The sequence below is a fragment of the Geotrypetes seraphini genome, chromosome 10 (assembly GCF_902459505.1).
Source record: "Geotrypetes seraphini chromosome 10, aGeoSer1.1, whole genome shotgun sequence".
In the NCBI taxonomy this organism is placed as follows: Eukaryota; Metazoa; Chordata; class Amphibia; order Gymnophiona; family Dermophiidae; genus Geotrypetes; species Geotrypetes seraphini.
In genome coordinates, this window is record NC_047093.1 from 127,495,268 (window position 1) to 127,510,154 (window position 14,887).

A 14,887-nucleotide genomic window follows, 5' to 3' on the forward strand; every position below is an offset into this window, starting at 1 on the left:
AAAAACACTCCTGGTCCTTGTAGCATTGCGGATACTTTTAAAACTGTTCCAGTTATAGAATGAAACAAATATTTTTTTATTTCCATTTCCTAATGTATAGCATCATGTCATTTATTTGAATTTCCCTGTCTTACCATTCACTTACCTTTGAAAACCCTTGTTGCCCAGCGAGCCTGAAGCTCGGAATTGGGTATGAGAGAGCCTAAAGGCATAACAAAGCCAATAAAAGCCAGTGTTGGCTTCTCCAGTTGAGGAGGAAATACGTTTTTGTAGAGACAAATTTGGTTGTTGTTAACTTTAATGATGGATTCATCACAAAATGGAAAAGAGATACTGTAGCCTGTAGCAAAAATGACGACATCAATGTTCTCTATGGTCCCATCGTTGAATATGACTGATGTTTCAGTGAATTCCTTTACGCTTGTTTTTATCATCATGGTGCCACAAGCTATGCGGCTGGGGAGCTCTTCGTTTGCAATTGGCTCTTTCCATTCAAGACTAGACAAAAAAGAAAAGGAAGACTTCCAATACAGAGGAAAGTAGACCCCGACACTGTTGAAGCAGAAATTTTAGACTTTAGATCACTTAGATCCATTGGACAAAACCTACTATTCGTACCTTCCCTAAAGGTCATCTACACCCATCGCACAACCATTTTTTCAGTAACAGCTCCTCTTATGTGGAATTCTTTACCCATCCACCTAAGGGTGGAAAGAAACCTAGACAAATTCAAATTAGCATTAAAAAGTTTTGTTTTTAAAGAAGCTTTCGAGTCCTAGGCTTTTCAGCCTCTCCAGTTTTCCAGCTCTTATTTATTCTTGATTAACAGCTGAAACTTTCCGCCCCTTCCTATTGTATTATATTACCTTATATGTCTGCTTTTCTGGAAATATTGTAGTTCTATATCATCCCACTTGGTTTAGAGTTATGTCTGTTAATGTCTTGACAATTACTGTTATGTTTTCTTGTTGATTACAAGTAACCCCCCTTTTTTTTTTTTTTAGTGTACATCGCCTAGAAATCGCGATAGGCAATTACGGTTATCAAAATTTTAATAAACTTGAAAAGGAGACAGAAGTATAGAACCAAAAGAAAGCATGTTGGATACAACTCAGGAATTGTTGGAGACTTCATGATTTCTAAACATATGAAGTGCAGCATAGTTGGAATTCAATGTCTTTTGCTTCCTTGGAAACAAGGGTCTTCTCTTTTAGTGGCATGAAATTACATCATTAGGTAAAGCAATGATTATTACTATAATGAGGGTTTAATTTGTAGACAAAAGGAAGTGGACTTGTGGAGTTGGCAAAAAGGGTGGGCCAAGGGCAGGAGCTCTGATCCAGGCTTACCCCCTCCCTTCCTCTTCCTTGCAGGCTACTTAGAAGCGAGAGGTTGGAATATATTACCCTTCCTGCTCTGGAGCCTAAGAAAAAAAAAAAAAAAGTGAGAGATGCAACTGTGTTCCGGACCTTTTCCCCAGAATTTAACCCTTAACTATTACTGTGGATTTACGTTCAATGGGATATGGTTAGAGGTTCAGTATTTTTCTTCTCTGCCTTGCACTCCTTCTCTCACTGCTGGATTATATCACAAACTTCATTTTAAGAAGGGACCTATAGGCTCTCAAAAGCCCATGGCGTATGTTGATCTCAGAAAAGCCATTACAACCTGCAAAGATTCTTCTAATATGATCATTACATCATGTACTATCACAATTTTTGGGCAGAAAACAACAGCAAGGGCTTCACAGATTAGGATAAACAAATTCACTTTATTAGAAGACCCGACATGGGCTGTGTTTCGGCACAAAATTCCTGCCTCAAGGGTCCAATCTATTCAGTCCATCAATCAGACAAACCTTATGGACTTTCAGGAAAGTTCGCAATAAGCTAATACAAAGAAGCTCTTCAACTGTGAATGTTGTTGATGGTTGAAGAGCGTTTCTTTTTTTTTGGTTTGTTTAAATCTTTATTGATTTTCAAACTTTGATAATGCAATACAATTGGTAAATCATAAATATGGCATGGAACGCACTAACTATACAATTATTACATTAAATAACCTTAGGAGATAATTAATGTGATTCAAAGTACCCAATGCAGAAAGATGCTATTCAATGAGTTTGTGCCAACTTTAAGTGCTCTTAAACAAATTTGAGAAAAGTATTGGAATTTGATTGTTTTCTCATTCCTGTATATAATTTTGGGGATTAAGTGACTTGCCCAGGGTCACAAGGAGCAGTGAGGGATTTGAACCTACAACCTCAGGGTGCTGAGACTGTAGCTCTAACCACTGCGCCATACACTAACTATTGTTTGGATGTTATAGACCAGGGGTGTCCAACCTATGGCCCGAGGGCCGCATGCGGCCCCGTGAAGTATTTTGTGCGGCCCCGGTCGAGGGCGATGCAGTATTTTCCTCTGCTGCCCCTGGGTGTTTACTGTCTTGCCGGCTCCCTCCTCTGTCTTGCTGCAGCATTTGTGCGGCCCCAGAAAATTTTTTTTCGCCCAATGTGGCCCAGGGAAGCCAAAAGGTTGGGCACCCCTGTTATAGACTAACCAATTTATTGAGTTATGAGCTTGGTCAAATGCATGAAGTGAGTTCAGGCGGTAGGTCAGATCAATCACAAACCATTCAATGATAATGCCAGCTCAAGCACCAGTTCCTGCCACAAACTCCGATACCAGCTCTGTTCCCGTATCTATTTAGGCAACGCTATTACAAGATCTGGACCCAACCACATTGACTACAACATCTGTGGCTCATGCCTCCGCATTTCCTCTAATGTCCTATGATATATGCCATTGTCTGCTAGCAATGTCCTTGTGCTGTCTGCAAAGAACAGTCCCTATAAAAATGTATGCTGGAAAGAAAACGCGTCTTTTTGCTTCCGTGACCTGCCCCCACCCTTGTCACACTGCTCAATGTACACACGTTGTGAATGTGGTCATGCTTCTTCTTACCCTGAAGAGGCCCAAATATTCAAACTGGGTTTTTACCCACCTAAAATCATGTCTCTTCATGGTTTTTGGTACAATCTTGCACAAACAGCTGCCTTAAAACAAGTATATTTGAGAAACACAGGGATACTTAAAAATTGCTAATGATCATAAGAAAAATGAATCGATTATCCCCCCCACCCATATTAATTCATCACTGCAATTTGCCTTCCTGTGGTATTTTGATATCCTGAACAACATTGCCCGTGAGAAGTAAACAAATCAGTTAAGGCAAGGTGCTATATTTTTCCAGATTTAGTTAGATTGTGAGCCTTCGGGAATGTAAGGGAATTTCTAAGTACCTATCTTACTTATAATTTTAATGCACCCTAATGTATATTTTCTGTAAACCGCTTAGAACTTAACGGATTAGCGATATATAAGAAATAAATTACATTACATTACTATATAAAATGTTCTGTGCAAATTTACCTTTTCTGAATTTCCAAGCCAAAGGCTGCATGATCAAACCATTTATTGACGGACTTCTCGAACATCCACATCTCGAGGGAGAAAGGAAGCAAATTTCTCAACCATCTCTTTATGCGAGTTATATATATCGCATCCCAAGGGTAGCCAAGGCCAAAAATACGACTTAGTACCAACACTCCTCTCCTTGTGCTGACAAACACCTAAAAGAAAATTCAAGATTTAAACATTACACTGTCATCTTTTACCAGTGCTTTTTTGTAAGAAAAAAAGGTACTGGTACTTATACCAGCAACCTTAGGGGTAGGATCACTAAAGCTACTCTCTTACAGCAGCCACACCCTCTCCCTCCCACCCGAATCCATCTCTCCCCTAATCTGATATCTTCCCCCTCTTCCATTACCACAACCCCATCAACATCTCTCCCTCCCTCCCTTCTTTCTAGCCCTTCAACATCTCCCCCTTCTGCCTCCTGTTCTCGCTCTTTCCCCCCACTACTTCCCTACCCCCACCATGGCCTGGCATCCCCCCTCTTTGGTCCTCAACCTCCCTCCCCAAGTCTTTTTTGTATTCAATATTTTTATTGTTATATAGAACAAAACAGAAGACCAGTACAATAAGCATATAAAACAAAGGCAACAGCAGAGTAGGTAAACTAGGCAAGGTACCAGTGTCCGTCAACCATCAAGCAGATAACATAAATCAAAGAAAGTACAACAACCAATGCACTCCCGAGAGAGGTGGTGGAGAGGAAAACGGTGACTGAGTTCAAAGAAGCGTGGGATGAACACAGATGATCTAGAATCAGAAAATATTAAATATTGAACTAAGGCCAGAACTGGGCAGACTTGCACGGTCTGTGTCTGTGTATGGCCGTTTGGTGGGGGATGGGCTGGGGTGAGCTTCAGTGGCTGAGAGGGTGTAGATGGGCTGGAGTAGGTTTTGACAGAGATTTCAGCAGTTGGAACCCAAGCACAGTACCAGGTAGAGCTTTGGATTCTTGCCCAGAAATAGCTAAGAAAAAAATTAAAAATTTTAAATTGAATCAGGTTGGGCAGACTGGAAGGACCATTCAGGTCTTCATCTGCCATCATCTACTATGTTACTACGTAACCATCAGCAATTATAAAATAAAAGGAAACAAAACAGTATATATCAGGCTGGCTATAAGAAAGAACAAAAGTAAGATACACAGCAGACAATGGAGCAATAAAATAAAATACCTGAAACCACAAATGTAAAAAGGCAGAGTCAATATGTCAACATAAGTCCATTCTATCAGTTATTAGCAGGAATGTGAAGAGCAGTAATCTTATCATAGTGTCCCAAATCTCATGAAATTTTCTTAAAGAGCCAGTCTTTTCGGCATATATCTTCTCATATTTTATAATAATGGAAACATAGGGCCACCATGCAGGATAAGTAGCAGAAGACAAGTCCTTCCAATTTGAAAGGATCACCTTTAGTGCCATAGCCAAGAGACCTTTCAGTAATAGTGATGCCAGTTTAGAAAGGGGGTGAGTGATTGCTTCAGCACCAAAAATGACTACAGCATAAGATAAAGTTTGTGTAATAGTTAAGATGTCTTCAATGGTTGACCAGATTTGGTTCCAGAATTTCCTGAGCAAGGGACAGTCAAACAACATGTGTTGGAGAGTGCTGGGCATAGTATTACAGGACCAACATATATTCTGATGAGGGGGTCCAAGTTTAGTGATGCGGTGAGGAGTCCAAACTGCTTTATGTAATGTGAAGAAAGCAGTCGGAGTCAACGATGAGGAATGGAGGACTTTACTAGTGTTAAGACCAAATAGATTTCCAGCAATCATCATCAAAATTCAGGTTCACATCAGTATACCAGAACTCTCGTAAGCAAGTATCAGTTTTGAATTTATGTAGTTGAAGCAACTTATACCAACGAGATGCTTCTTGCCGTTTAAATGAGATCTTATCGCAATATGACAAATAGGAAGGATAACGAGATGCTTCTTGCCGTTTAAATGAGATCTTATCGCAATATGACAAATAGGAAGGATAACCGGTACACAAAGATGAGGGGAGGAGGTCCTTTTTGATAGAATGAGTGAGCTGGAGCCACTGAAAAAATTGCGATGGAGGTAAATTAAAATTCCTGCAGATAGTGGCAAAAGTGAACCACTGATGACCATCAAATAAATGACCCACATTCCATATGACATGGTCCTGCCATAATTTTCATGATACCAGATTGTTTTGTATCCGAATATTGGGGTTGTTCCAAAGAGAAGCAAGCGAAGAGGATCCCCACTTAATATCTGAAAAAGATTTAACTTCACGTATCACAGATATTGTAGATAGCAAAATGGGGTTCGATGTTAATGAGATAGAGCTACTCATGGCGTGGACATATTTCAGTTGTCATGAACTAGTGGCTGAAGTTTAGGAGAAGCCAAGGTGGTAAATGAGGATTCCAAAACATAATTCCATTTGGCATCCTGCCGTAATAAGAACGAGACATGGTATTCATAGATACTTGGAAAGGAAACACCACTGTCCTGTTTTGTGCATTTGAGTTTCTGTAAACTAAGGCATGGTGTTTTATGATTCCATAAAAAGTCAGTAAGGAGAGATTCAATTTTCTTATAGAAGGTTTTCTGAAACAAACATGATAGCATGCTGAGGACGTATGTGATAACTGGTACCACCATCATTTTTATGGTATCAAGGTGGCCCCATCACGACAGCTTAAGTGGTGTCCAAAGTGTTAAAAATAATTTAACCATGTGAAAAATATATTCAGAATTGAGGTCCAAGGTTTCCTCAAGTGATGGGCTGAAAAAAAATACCCAGATATTTGATCTTATCTTGTGACCAGTGGAAACCAAGTTTAACATCTGCACACACCTCTGGACAATTTAAGGGCATGATCTCAGACTTGGAGAGGTTGAGTTTGTATCCGGATACCACAGAGTATCTATGAATCATGTCCAGTATGTGAGGAAGGGAGGATAGAAATGCGTATATCAAGACATCATCCGCATAAGCAGATATTTTAAATTCAAGCAAACCCAATTGATAACCAGTGATATCTTTGTTGATATGAAGAGCAATCAAGAGGGGCTCCAAAGCAAGGTTAAACAAAAGGGGGGATAAGGGGCACCCCTGTCGTGTACCTCGTGATGGTCAGAAAGAGGATGAATAGATGTCATTGATAAATAAATTAGTGGAAGGATTGGAATATAGTATGCAAATTAGTGAGATGAAATCCATACCATTGTAAAAATTTTAAATATATAGGCCCATTCAATGCGGTCAAACGCCTTTTCCGCATCTAGACTTATTGCCAGCAGAGGTCGCTGTGATGACTGGGATCCATGTATTATATTTGCAAAAAGTCTGGTGTTGTCTGTGGACAGTCTACCCGCCATGAAACCCGTCTGGTCTGGGACAATGATGGAATCCAAGATAGCCTGTAGTCTAGTTGCAACAAGTTTTGCAAATATCTTGGCATCTGTGTTGATCAATGAGAGCGGTTGGAAGTTCTTATGTTGGCTAATTGACTCATAAGTAGACCCTGTTGCAGCCGAAGAGAGCAAAGTTTAGTGAGGAGAGAAAAATCACTAGGAGATTGAACATAAGAACATAAGCAGTGCCTCCGCCGGGTCAGACCACAGGTCCATCCTGCCCAGCAGTCCGCTCCCGCGGCGGCCCAAACAGGTCACGACCTGTCTGTATCATCAGAAGGGGCTCCCTTGCCACCTTGGTTTCTCATTTAAGTCCTGTCTTCCTATCGAAGTCCTAACCCTCCGGTCTTGCACCTGCACGACCTGGTTTGGTTTCTACTCATTACCTGATTAGCTTTCTATACTTGTGTTACATCCCAGCTCCTCCCTCAGTATCCCATGATCCCTTTATCCTTCAGGAATCCGTCCAATCCCTGTTTGAATCCCTGTACCGTACTCTGCCTGATCACTTCCTCCGGTAGCGCATTCCAAGTGTCCACGACCCTTTGGGTGAAAAAAAACTTCCTTGCGTTTGTTTTGAACCTATCTCCCCTCAGTTTCTCCGAATGCCCCCTCGTATTTGCTGTCCCCTTCAGTCTGAAGAATCTGTCCCTATCCACCCTCTCTATGCCCCTCATGATCTTGAAGGTCTCTATCATATCTCCCCTGAGCCTCCTTTTTTCCAGAGAGAAGAGCCCCAGCCTATCCAACCTCTCGGCGTATGGGCAGTGTTCCAGCCCTCTTACCAGTTTCGTTGCTCTCCTTTGGACTCTCTCAAGTACCGCCATGTCCTTCTTGAGGTGCGGCGACTTGGATGTGTTCCTTTTCAGTTTGTTTGATGTTAGATTCCATTTCTTGCAAAACAGGTATTCTCCTTTTTTTTTTCAAGTATGCAGCAAAGGAAATAATCTTCCCTCTTATAAAAGCTTTAAGAGTGTCCCATAATATTGCCCAGTCTGTATCTGCAGGCTTGTTGGTCAAAAATAATTCATCAATAGCTGAATCAATATGGGTAACAAAATCAGGCTCGTCAAGCAACGAGTTGTTAAATCTCCAACGCCATTGGGGGACTGCGCTAGTCAATCCACAGAGTTGGAGGGTCACTGCTCCATGGTCAGAGAGAGCTATTTCTTTATTCGATGAAGTAGAGAGAAAAGTTGACAAAGAAGCGCTCAGGAGGAAAAAAATCAATACGGGAATATGTGGCATGAGGTGCTGAAAAGAAAGAGAACTCATTAGAATGGGGGTGTTGCAGTCGCCATGGGTCAATAAGGTGGAATTGAAGTATCATGTCTTGGAGTTTGTGCCAGGCCCTGGATTTTTTATATACTGCATGAGACTTCTGGTCCTTAAGAGGATCTAAAATCAGGTTGAAATCGCCTCCCACTATGAGAAAGTGTTCTAAAGAAGAGGCCAGTTGGTCAGACAGCTCATCAAAGGGTCATCAAGGTTAGGGCCGTACACGTTAAGGCAAGTGAGTATTTTATCATTAAGCCGTCGACCCTGAGTGTCAGTGCTGTGGGTAAGAAGTTCAATATCCTGACTTTTCCTGATAAATGTGAGGACACCATTATGTTTATCAATGGCAGGCAAAGCCCAGGGGAAGGAGAGTTTCGCCGAGTCTGAAGCAGACAGATGGGATTCCTGCAAAAACAAAATATCCGGTTGCAATCTATTAACATAATCCCCGATTTTTTTTGCTTCTTCAGTGGATTAGTCAAACCTTTTACATTAAAGGAACAGACATTGAATGACATAATAAGATATAATGAAATACTAATGCAAAGAGCAAGCAAGAGGCATTTGGTCCAGTAATAAAGGATAAAACCAGCTCCAATGATAAAACATACCAGAGAGTAGAGACCAAAAAATGGCACAGAAAGCCATTTGCAGCTGAGGGAGGTAATAAAGAAGCCAAGCATTAAACATCCTGATGGGATTGTAGAAACATTAGTTACATCTGCAGTAGAGGGAAAAAGAGCAGAGTCAGACATAGGTACAAAAGAGCAGATAAAATGTAATTAATCTTTGGTTTATATACCGGGTCATCTCTTAGTGGAGCTCGACTCAGTTCACATATAATTAAGACTAGAGTACATAGCAGAAAACATAGGAGAAGGAAGAAATAATTAAAAACTAAAGTGCATAAGAAAAATAACTATAATATCATCATTTTGTTGAGGTTGTAGTTAAACCATTTAAAAATTGCGAAAACAAAGTTTTCAGGAATTTACGAAATAATTGCAGCTGGCCTAAAAGCCTAATGGAGTCAAAAAAGTTCATTCCAGATCTCTACATACTTGAAAACAAAATGGGTTAGCAAGACCACAAGAGCAGCAAGCAGGTGACCCAGCAGACAGATAGTAAATAATAGCTGCAATTAGAGTTATTATGTAGGAAACACATGTAGAACAGCACCATACATAGTAAAGAACATAACCCAGAACAATATAACAAATATAGGATCTTGATCCAATTAACAGCAGTCATATCTGCATAAAGATAAAGCAACAAGCAAATATGGAGCATAACCTTGGAAAAGCACAGCAGAACATAGAAAACAGGGTATTTTAATAGGTAAATGCAGAATCATCCAGGCGTAATACCAGAGGAGAAAGATGTGTGCAAAAAAAGGACGGCAGGCAGGGCCCAGGTGGGAAAGCCCATGTTGACTGTAATGGCATCTGAAACAGATTAAATACAGGAATCTAGAGATCTTCAATGTGCTATACCATTAAATCTCATCAATGGCACTTGGTGCCTTACGCTCAAGGTAATCTGCAAGGTCAGAAGGGCTCACAAAATTCTTTGTAACGTTGTTGTAAGTGGCATGGTGGCAGGATAGAAGAGGCCAAACTTTGCTCCGATAACTTTGAGTCGGCGACGGTATTTTAAGTGTTTTCAGTCGCTTAGCAGTCTGTTTAGCAAGATTGGGCACAATGAGCAGTGTGGAACCATCAGATTTCAAAGAGTGTTCAAGTTTGGCCTGCTTCATGATATCCATTACTTGGATATAATGAAGAAGCCTCACCACTATGGGATGAGGGTAGCGTGCACTGGGGTCAGCTTTGTGCGACGGCATCCGGTGGGCCCGATCAATTTCCAGATCATGCTTGAAGTCCAGGTTGAGTATTTTCAGGAGCGAAGATTGCAAAAAGGATATTATATCACAACCCTCTCGTCCTTCAGGAATCCCAAGTGCCCAAAAATTATTGCGCCTCGATCTGTTCTGTACGTCTGAGTTCTTGATCCAAGATCACCATCTTTTTTATTTGGTGTTGCAGCATTTTGATATTCATGCCGTTCGTTTCAACATGCTGTTCTGCTATATCAACTCGTGATCGAAAGACGGTCATCTCAGTCAACAGGGAGATGAGGTCAGTCTTAAGATCCTCCGTGTTTGAGAGTGGTCTGGAGCAAGTCAAGCATGGAGCAGAGCTCTTCCATGACTGCGTGTAAGGCCTCGGTCTCAGCCTCGACTTTGTTCGCCGGTGCTTTCTGAGGCGAGATCGGCTCAGTACTCTTTCTCTTTCCTGTTTTGCATGAGGCCATAGCGTAGTGCCTCCGTTAAACCGTGTATAGTCCAGCAGAAACAGGTAGGGCAGCATGGATCGATTCGTTAAAGTGATCAGTTGGTGGAGCTTAGCCACTATGCAGCCATTCTTTATCAGGCTCACTAGCGCCCCCCCAACCCCCTTCCCACGTGCTGTGGTTAAGGAAAGAACGTGCTGTGTGCTTTTGAAGCCCTTTTTCCTGATGAAGCAGTTTGAATGTGAAACAAGATTCTTGTAGAAGGAGGGTTTACTTTTTTGTTTTCCACTGGCTGGGAGTACGTCCTGGGAAGAGTGGGAATAGTGTGTTTGGGCCTCCATAGGGAGTGACCGAAGAAGCGTTTGCCTCTAGGATCAATGTATTGCAACACATGAAGCTGGACTAAAGTTGGAACTCTGTGTGGGACTGTGTTGAAACACAGATAGCTCCAAGTGTGCTTGCTGTATGAAGCCAGCCGTTGTGAGACTGGAGTGTGTGTAATTGGAGCCGAGACAGTTTCAGGACTGGACTGGATGAACTACTATTGCTGCTATTTTTTATCCCAGCTAAGTACTTGGCTTTTTTTGTTTTTTTTTTATTTTGGAGTTTTTTTGTTTTATGTGCATTTTTTGTTTAACTTTGTGGCACACTGCCATGTGACTGTACACTGTTAACTATATATATTGCTCTAAAATCGGGTGGGGTTCAGGTTTTTATTGGACTTGGTCTGAGTTTATTTTACTGAATTTTCCACTCGATGTGTAAGAGGAACCGATGATTAATGACATGTTGCCTTGTTGGCTTAAAGTACCTGACTTGAAATTGTGTATGATTAACTGTTTGTATGCAGTGACAGTTTACATGGTAGTGATTTTTTTGTCTGTAAGTTATTCCTGATGCTGTTAGAGACCGGTTGGGCTTTTTAGGGGAATATTACTTACTGGTGGATTAAGTGGGCAACTTCTCCTAGTCCTTCCTGTGCAGTGCTGCTGAATCAGAGCAATTTGCCAAAATCTAAATGTGAGCTCCTCCCGAAAAATGCCTCTGCTGCAGAACAGGAGGTGGGCGATTCTTCTGGGCGTCACTAGAGAAATGATCTATCGAGGAACATCTTTGAGTTGCTGGAGTTGGAGAACCCAGCCTGAAGGAGATGGGGATGCAAGGGGATAAAGATTTGTACTGTAAAAGAACTGGGTTTTTGGTTATTCTCTGACCCCCACCAGAGTCCAAGTAATAATAATAATAATAACAGTTTATATACTGCAAGACCGTGAAGTTCTATGCGGATTACATAAGATTAAAAGAAGGTACAAATTGATTGAACTTAAAGAGGTGAAAGAAAGTGGTTAATAGGTCAAGAGGAGAAAGAGATGTATGGGTCAACTGTCTAGATATTTCAGGAACAGATATGTTTTTAGGCGCTTCCTGAATTCCTCATAAGTAGTGGGCGAAAGCAATTGTTCTAGATCTTTGCCCCATAATGCTGCCTGATGTGAGAGAAGGTGTTGATGGTGTTTTTTCAGTTTACATCCTCTAACTGGGGGGGGGGAGAAACGAAGTTCAAATGTGAGCTTCTTTTGTGTCTGTTGGCTGAGAGGGAGAAAAGGTCAATTATGTATTTAGGGGCTAGTCCGTATAGTACTTTAAAGCAGAGGCAGGCGAACTTGAACTTTACACGTGCTTCCATGGGTGTCATGTGATCAAATTTCTTTAGCCCAAAGATTAGTCTGACCGCTGCATTTTGCATTAATTGTAAAACGTTGCATATTCTTTTGGGAAATTGCTAGATAGGCGATGTTACAGTAATCAAGTTGACTTAGTACGAGGGATTGTACCAGGATTCTGAATGCTGACGTATCAAAATATGATTTAATGGATCTAAGTTTCCAGAGAGTGAAAAAACCCTTTCTGATTAAGGAGTCCACCTGGTCTTTCATGGTTAGGCACTGATCCAGAGTTACACCCAGTATCTTCATGGTAGACTGAATAGGGTAGCTAAGTTTATTGATGCAGAGTGGTGTTTTGGTGTCAAGCGGATGTGGTGAAGCAATGAAAAATTTCATTTTTTCGGAGTTAAGTTTGAGCTTGAAGTCAGTCATCCATTGCTCCATCAGATTTATAGCTTCTGATGCCTTGGGAGTAGTTTCCGAGATAGAGTTAGTAAATGGGATGATGATCGTAAAGTCATCTGAATAATTTTATCCCCTGCTGGGTTAATTGCGCGCCCAGAGAGGACATGTAGACATTGAAAAGCAATGGGGGACTCCTGGAAGTGTTAGCGGGTGAGGATCCAGAGGCCAAACTGTGGATTGTTAATTCAGCTTGACAGGGAAGAAGGTGGAGTGGCTCACCAAGAAAAGAACCAAGGGGACCGTACGCCCTAAGACTGTTGTCAGGAGGAGGCAGAGAAAAGACTGTGTGGATGCTAATTTCAGTTGGTAAAAAGGAGAGTGTACTGGACTCTGCTTACAGACTTATGACTTAAGCTGCCTCTGGGCTGGACGACTAGGCTTTCCTATGCCAGGCGGCCAGGTGGTGATGGTCTGGAGGCTACAATTTAAAGTTGTGAATAAAATTTTTATGGGGAGGTGATCACTGGGGTAGTGTGTGGGGGTCTGTGTTATGTGTTTGCAGTGCTTATCTGGTGACTTTAAGTGGGTTTTTGTGACTTGGACTATGTTTTACATGGTCTAAGTCACAACGTTCAAGTTCCGTCGATCCTGGGGCTGTATAACTTTCGGTTATACATACTGTACGAATAAGTCTAAGCCGGCCCATGTCCCGCCCAACTCCTGCCCTCGACATGCCTCCCGAAATGCCCCGTTTAGCGGCACTATGAAGGCCTAGGTCGTTTAGAAATACGTCCAAAACCCGTTTTTATTTTCGGTGCTTGGACGTTTTTGAGAAATGTTCGTCCAAGTGCCGACTTAGGCCGGTTTTTGGATGTTTTTCTCTTTCGATTATGAGCCCCTTACTGTATATCTGGCATAAATGTTAGTATCTTAATATCGGTGTGTTTATGCTGATTTAAACTAGTATTCTAGAATGGCAATTATGGATGTAAATATCATTATAGAATAGACTCGGAGCCCGTATAATGTGGGCACCCGAATTGTGCTGCCCCGTGATAGAATGGCCCCCTAAACACATGGCAGAAAGGAAATGCACCTGATCAGCGGTATAACTGAGTTCTGTAGCAATATCGGCTGCAGAATTTCCCAATCCGACAACGAGTATTCTCTTCCCTTCGAATCCTACTGGGGTCTTGTACATCCGGCTGTGGAAGCGTTGACCTTTGAACTTATCTATTCCTGAAAGAAATATAGGAACATTTTAAGCCAAGATAACAGAACAAGTTCTGTCATGTTTAGAACTTGCTAGAATTTTATGAGGTTGATTTTTAACAGGACATATAGTATGTGACTGATTAACTTGTTGCTCACCAGTGGGATAATTCTATAATCTAGGCAGTTACTTGAATTGCACAAATGTTTAGAACTAGCATTTAGGTGGATATGTTGGCAGATACACACATAAATACCAGCCTGGTGCCCAAGTACTAATCTTCAAATACATGTTTAACTTACATAGCATGGGTATACACAAGGGTGGGACATATGCATGGCTTCCATTTATGCATCTCATTTACTAAAATTGTTGGGGAAGAGTGAACAAAGCCCCCAAGTAATTCAAAATTTCCCAGGCAAAACATAAAATATTTTTATAGAAATGGGAAAAATGGGCAATATCTGGAAAGCTTTGTATACCAATGTCTGAAATATGGGGGGGGGGGGGGAGAGAAAGGTGACAGTGGTTGAAAGATGGTTGAGAGAATTAAGTGGGGAAGGAGAGATGGAGATGACTGAGAACTCAGGGTTAATCTTGTGAACCTTCTCATGGAAGTGCTCATTCATAGTCTGGGGAGAAAGTGAAAGGGGGAACTTTGAGGAAAGATTTCAGTGTGGCAAAGAGACAGTCAAGAGAGTAAAAAGTTTGTCAGATGGATGAAGTGGTATTGTTTGGCAAGTGACAGAGCGGACTGGGAGGCGGTCAGCAAGAATTTGAAATGAATGAAGGCAGCATGGGATTTTAGGCCTCCATTGAACCATGCCATTTCTTGCAAACACACCCCCCAACAGGAAATTTACCTCAGAGGGAGGCTGTTTTTGACAGTTCTTGAGCAGGAGCCTAGGCTTAAAGGGCCCTTGCAATATCCCACTCTTGTTTAAGCTTGAAACTGACCCAGAAATAGATGTGTGTGAAGGGGGAGGGGAGAGGATCAGAAAAATTAGCAACTCCGGAAGGTGGAAGGATATCGTGATGCTGTCACCATTCAAAGGAAGGGAAGCAGCAATTTCTGAAAATGTAAAAAGAGGTGAAAATTTTTATAAACCCATTGGACTACATCAGAAAGTAGCAAATGGAACCCATATGGGCATGTTATAG

At 41.5% G+C, this 14,887-nt stretch overlaps 2 protein-coding genes across 4 annotated transcripts in view; one reads left to right on the forward strand and one right to left on the reverse strand.

The window, feature by feature from the left end:
* LOC117368048 (dimethylaniline monooxygenase [N-oxide-forming] 2-like) overlaps positions 1–14,887 on the reverse strand; it is a 29,862-nt gene that overhangs the window by 9,155 nt on the left and 5,820 nt on the right. Inside the window, exons 4-6 of one of the 2 annotated variants that reach the window (XM_033961309.1) lie at positions 13,610–13,752; positions 3,432–3,631; positions 146–498 (exon numbers count right to left, since the gene is read on the reverse strand). In XM_033961309.1, coding sequence (XP_033817200.1) covers positions 146–498; positions 3,432–3,631; positions 13,610–13,752 — 696 coding nt within the window. The remainder of the gene's footprint in view (positions 1–145; positions 499–3,431; positions 3,632–13,609; positions 13,753–14,887) is intronic. The other variant, XM_033961310.1, reaches the window with a different exon arrangement.
* Positions 1,116–14,887, forward strand: part of LOC117368047 (dimethylaniline monooxygenase [N-oxide-forming] 2-like) — a 57,931-nt gene continuing 44,159 nt past the window's right edge. The window contains exon 1 of one of the 2 annotated variants that reach the window (XM_033961304.1): positions 1,116–1,236. The gene's annotated coding sequence lies outside the window, so the exon portion shown is untranslated. The remainder of the gene's footprint in view (positions 1,237–14,887) is intronic. The other variant, XM_033961306.1, reaches the window with a different exon arrangement.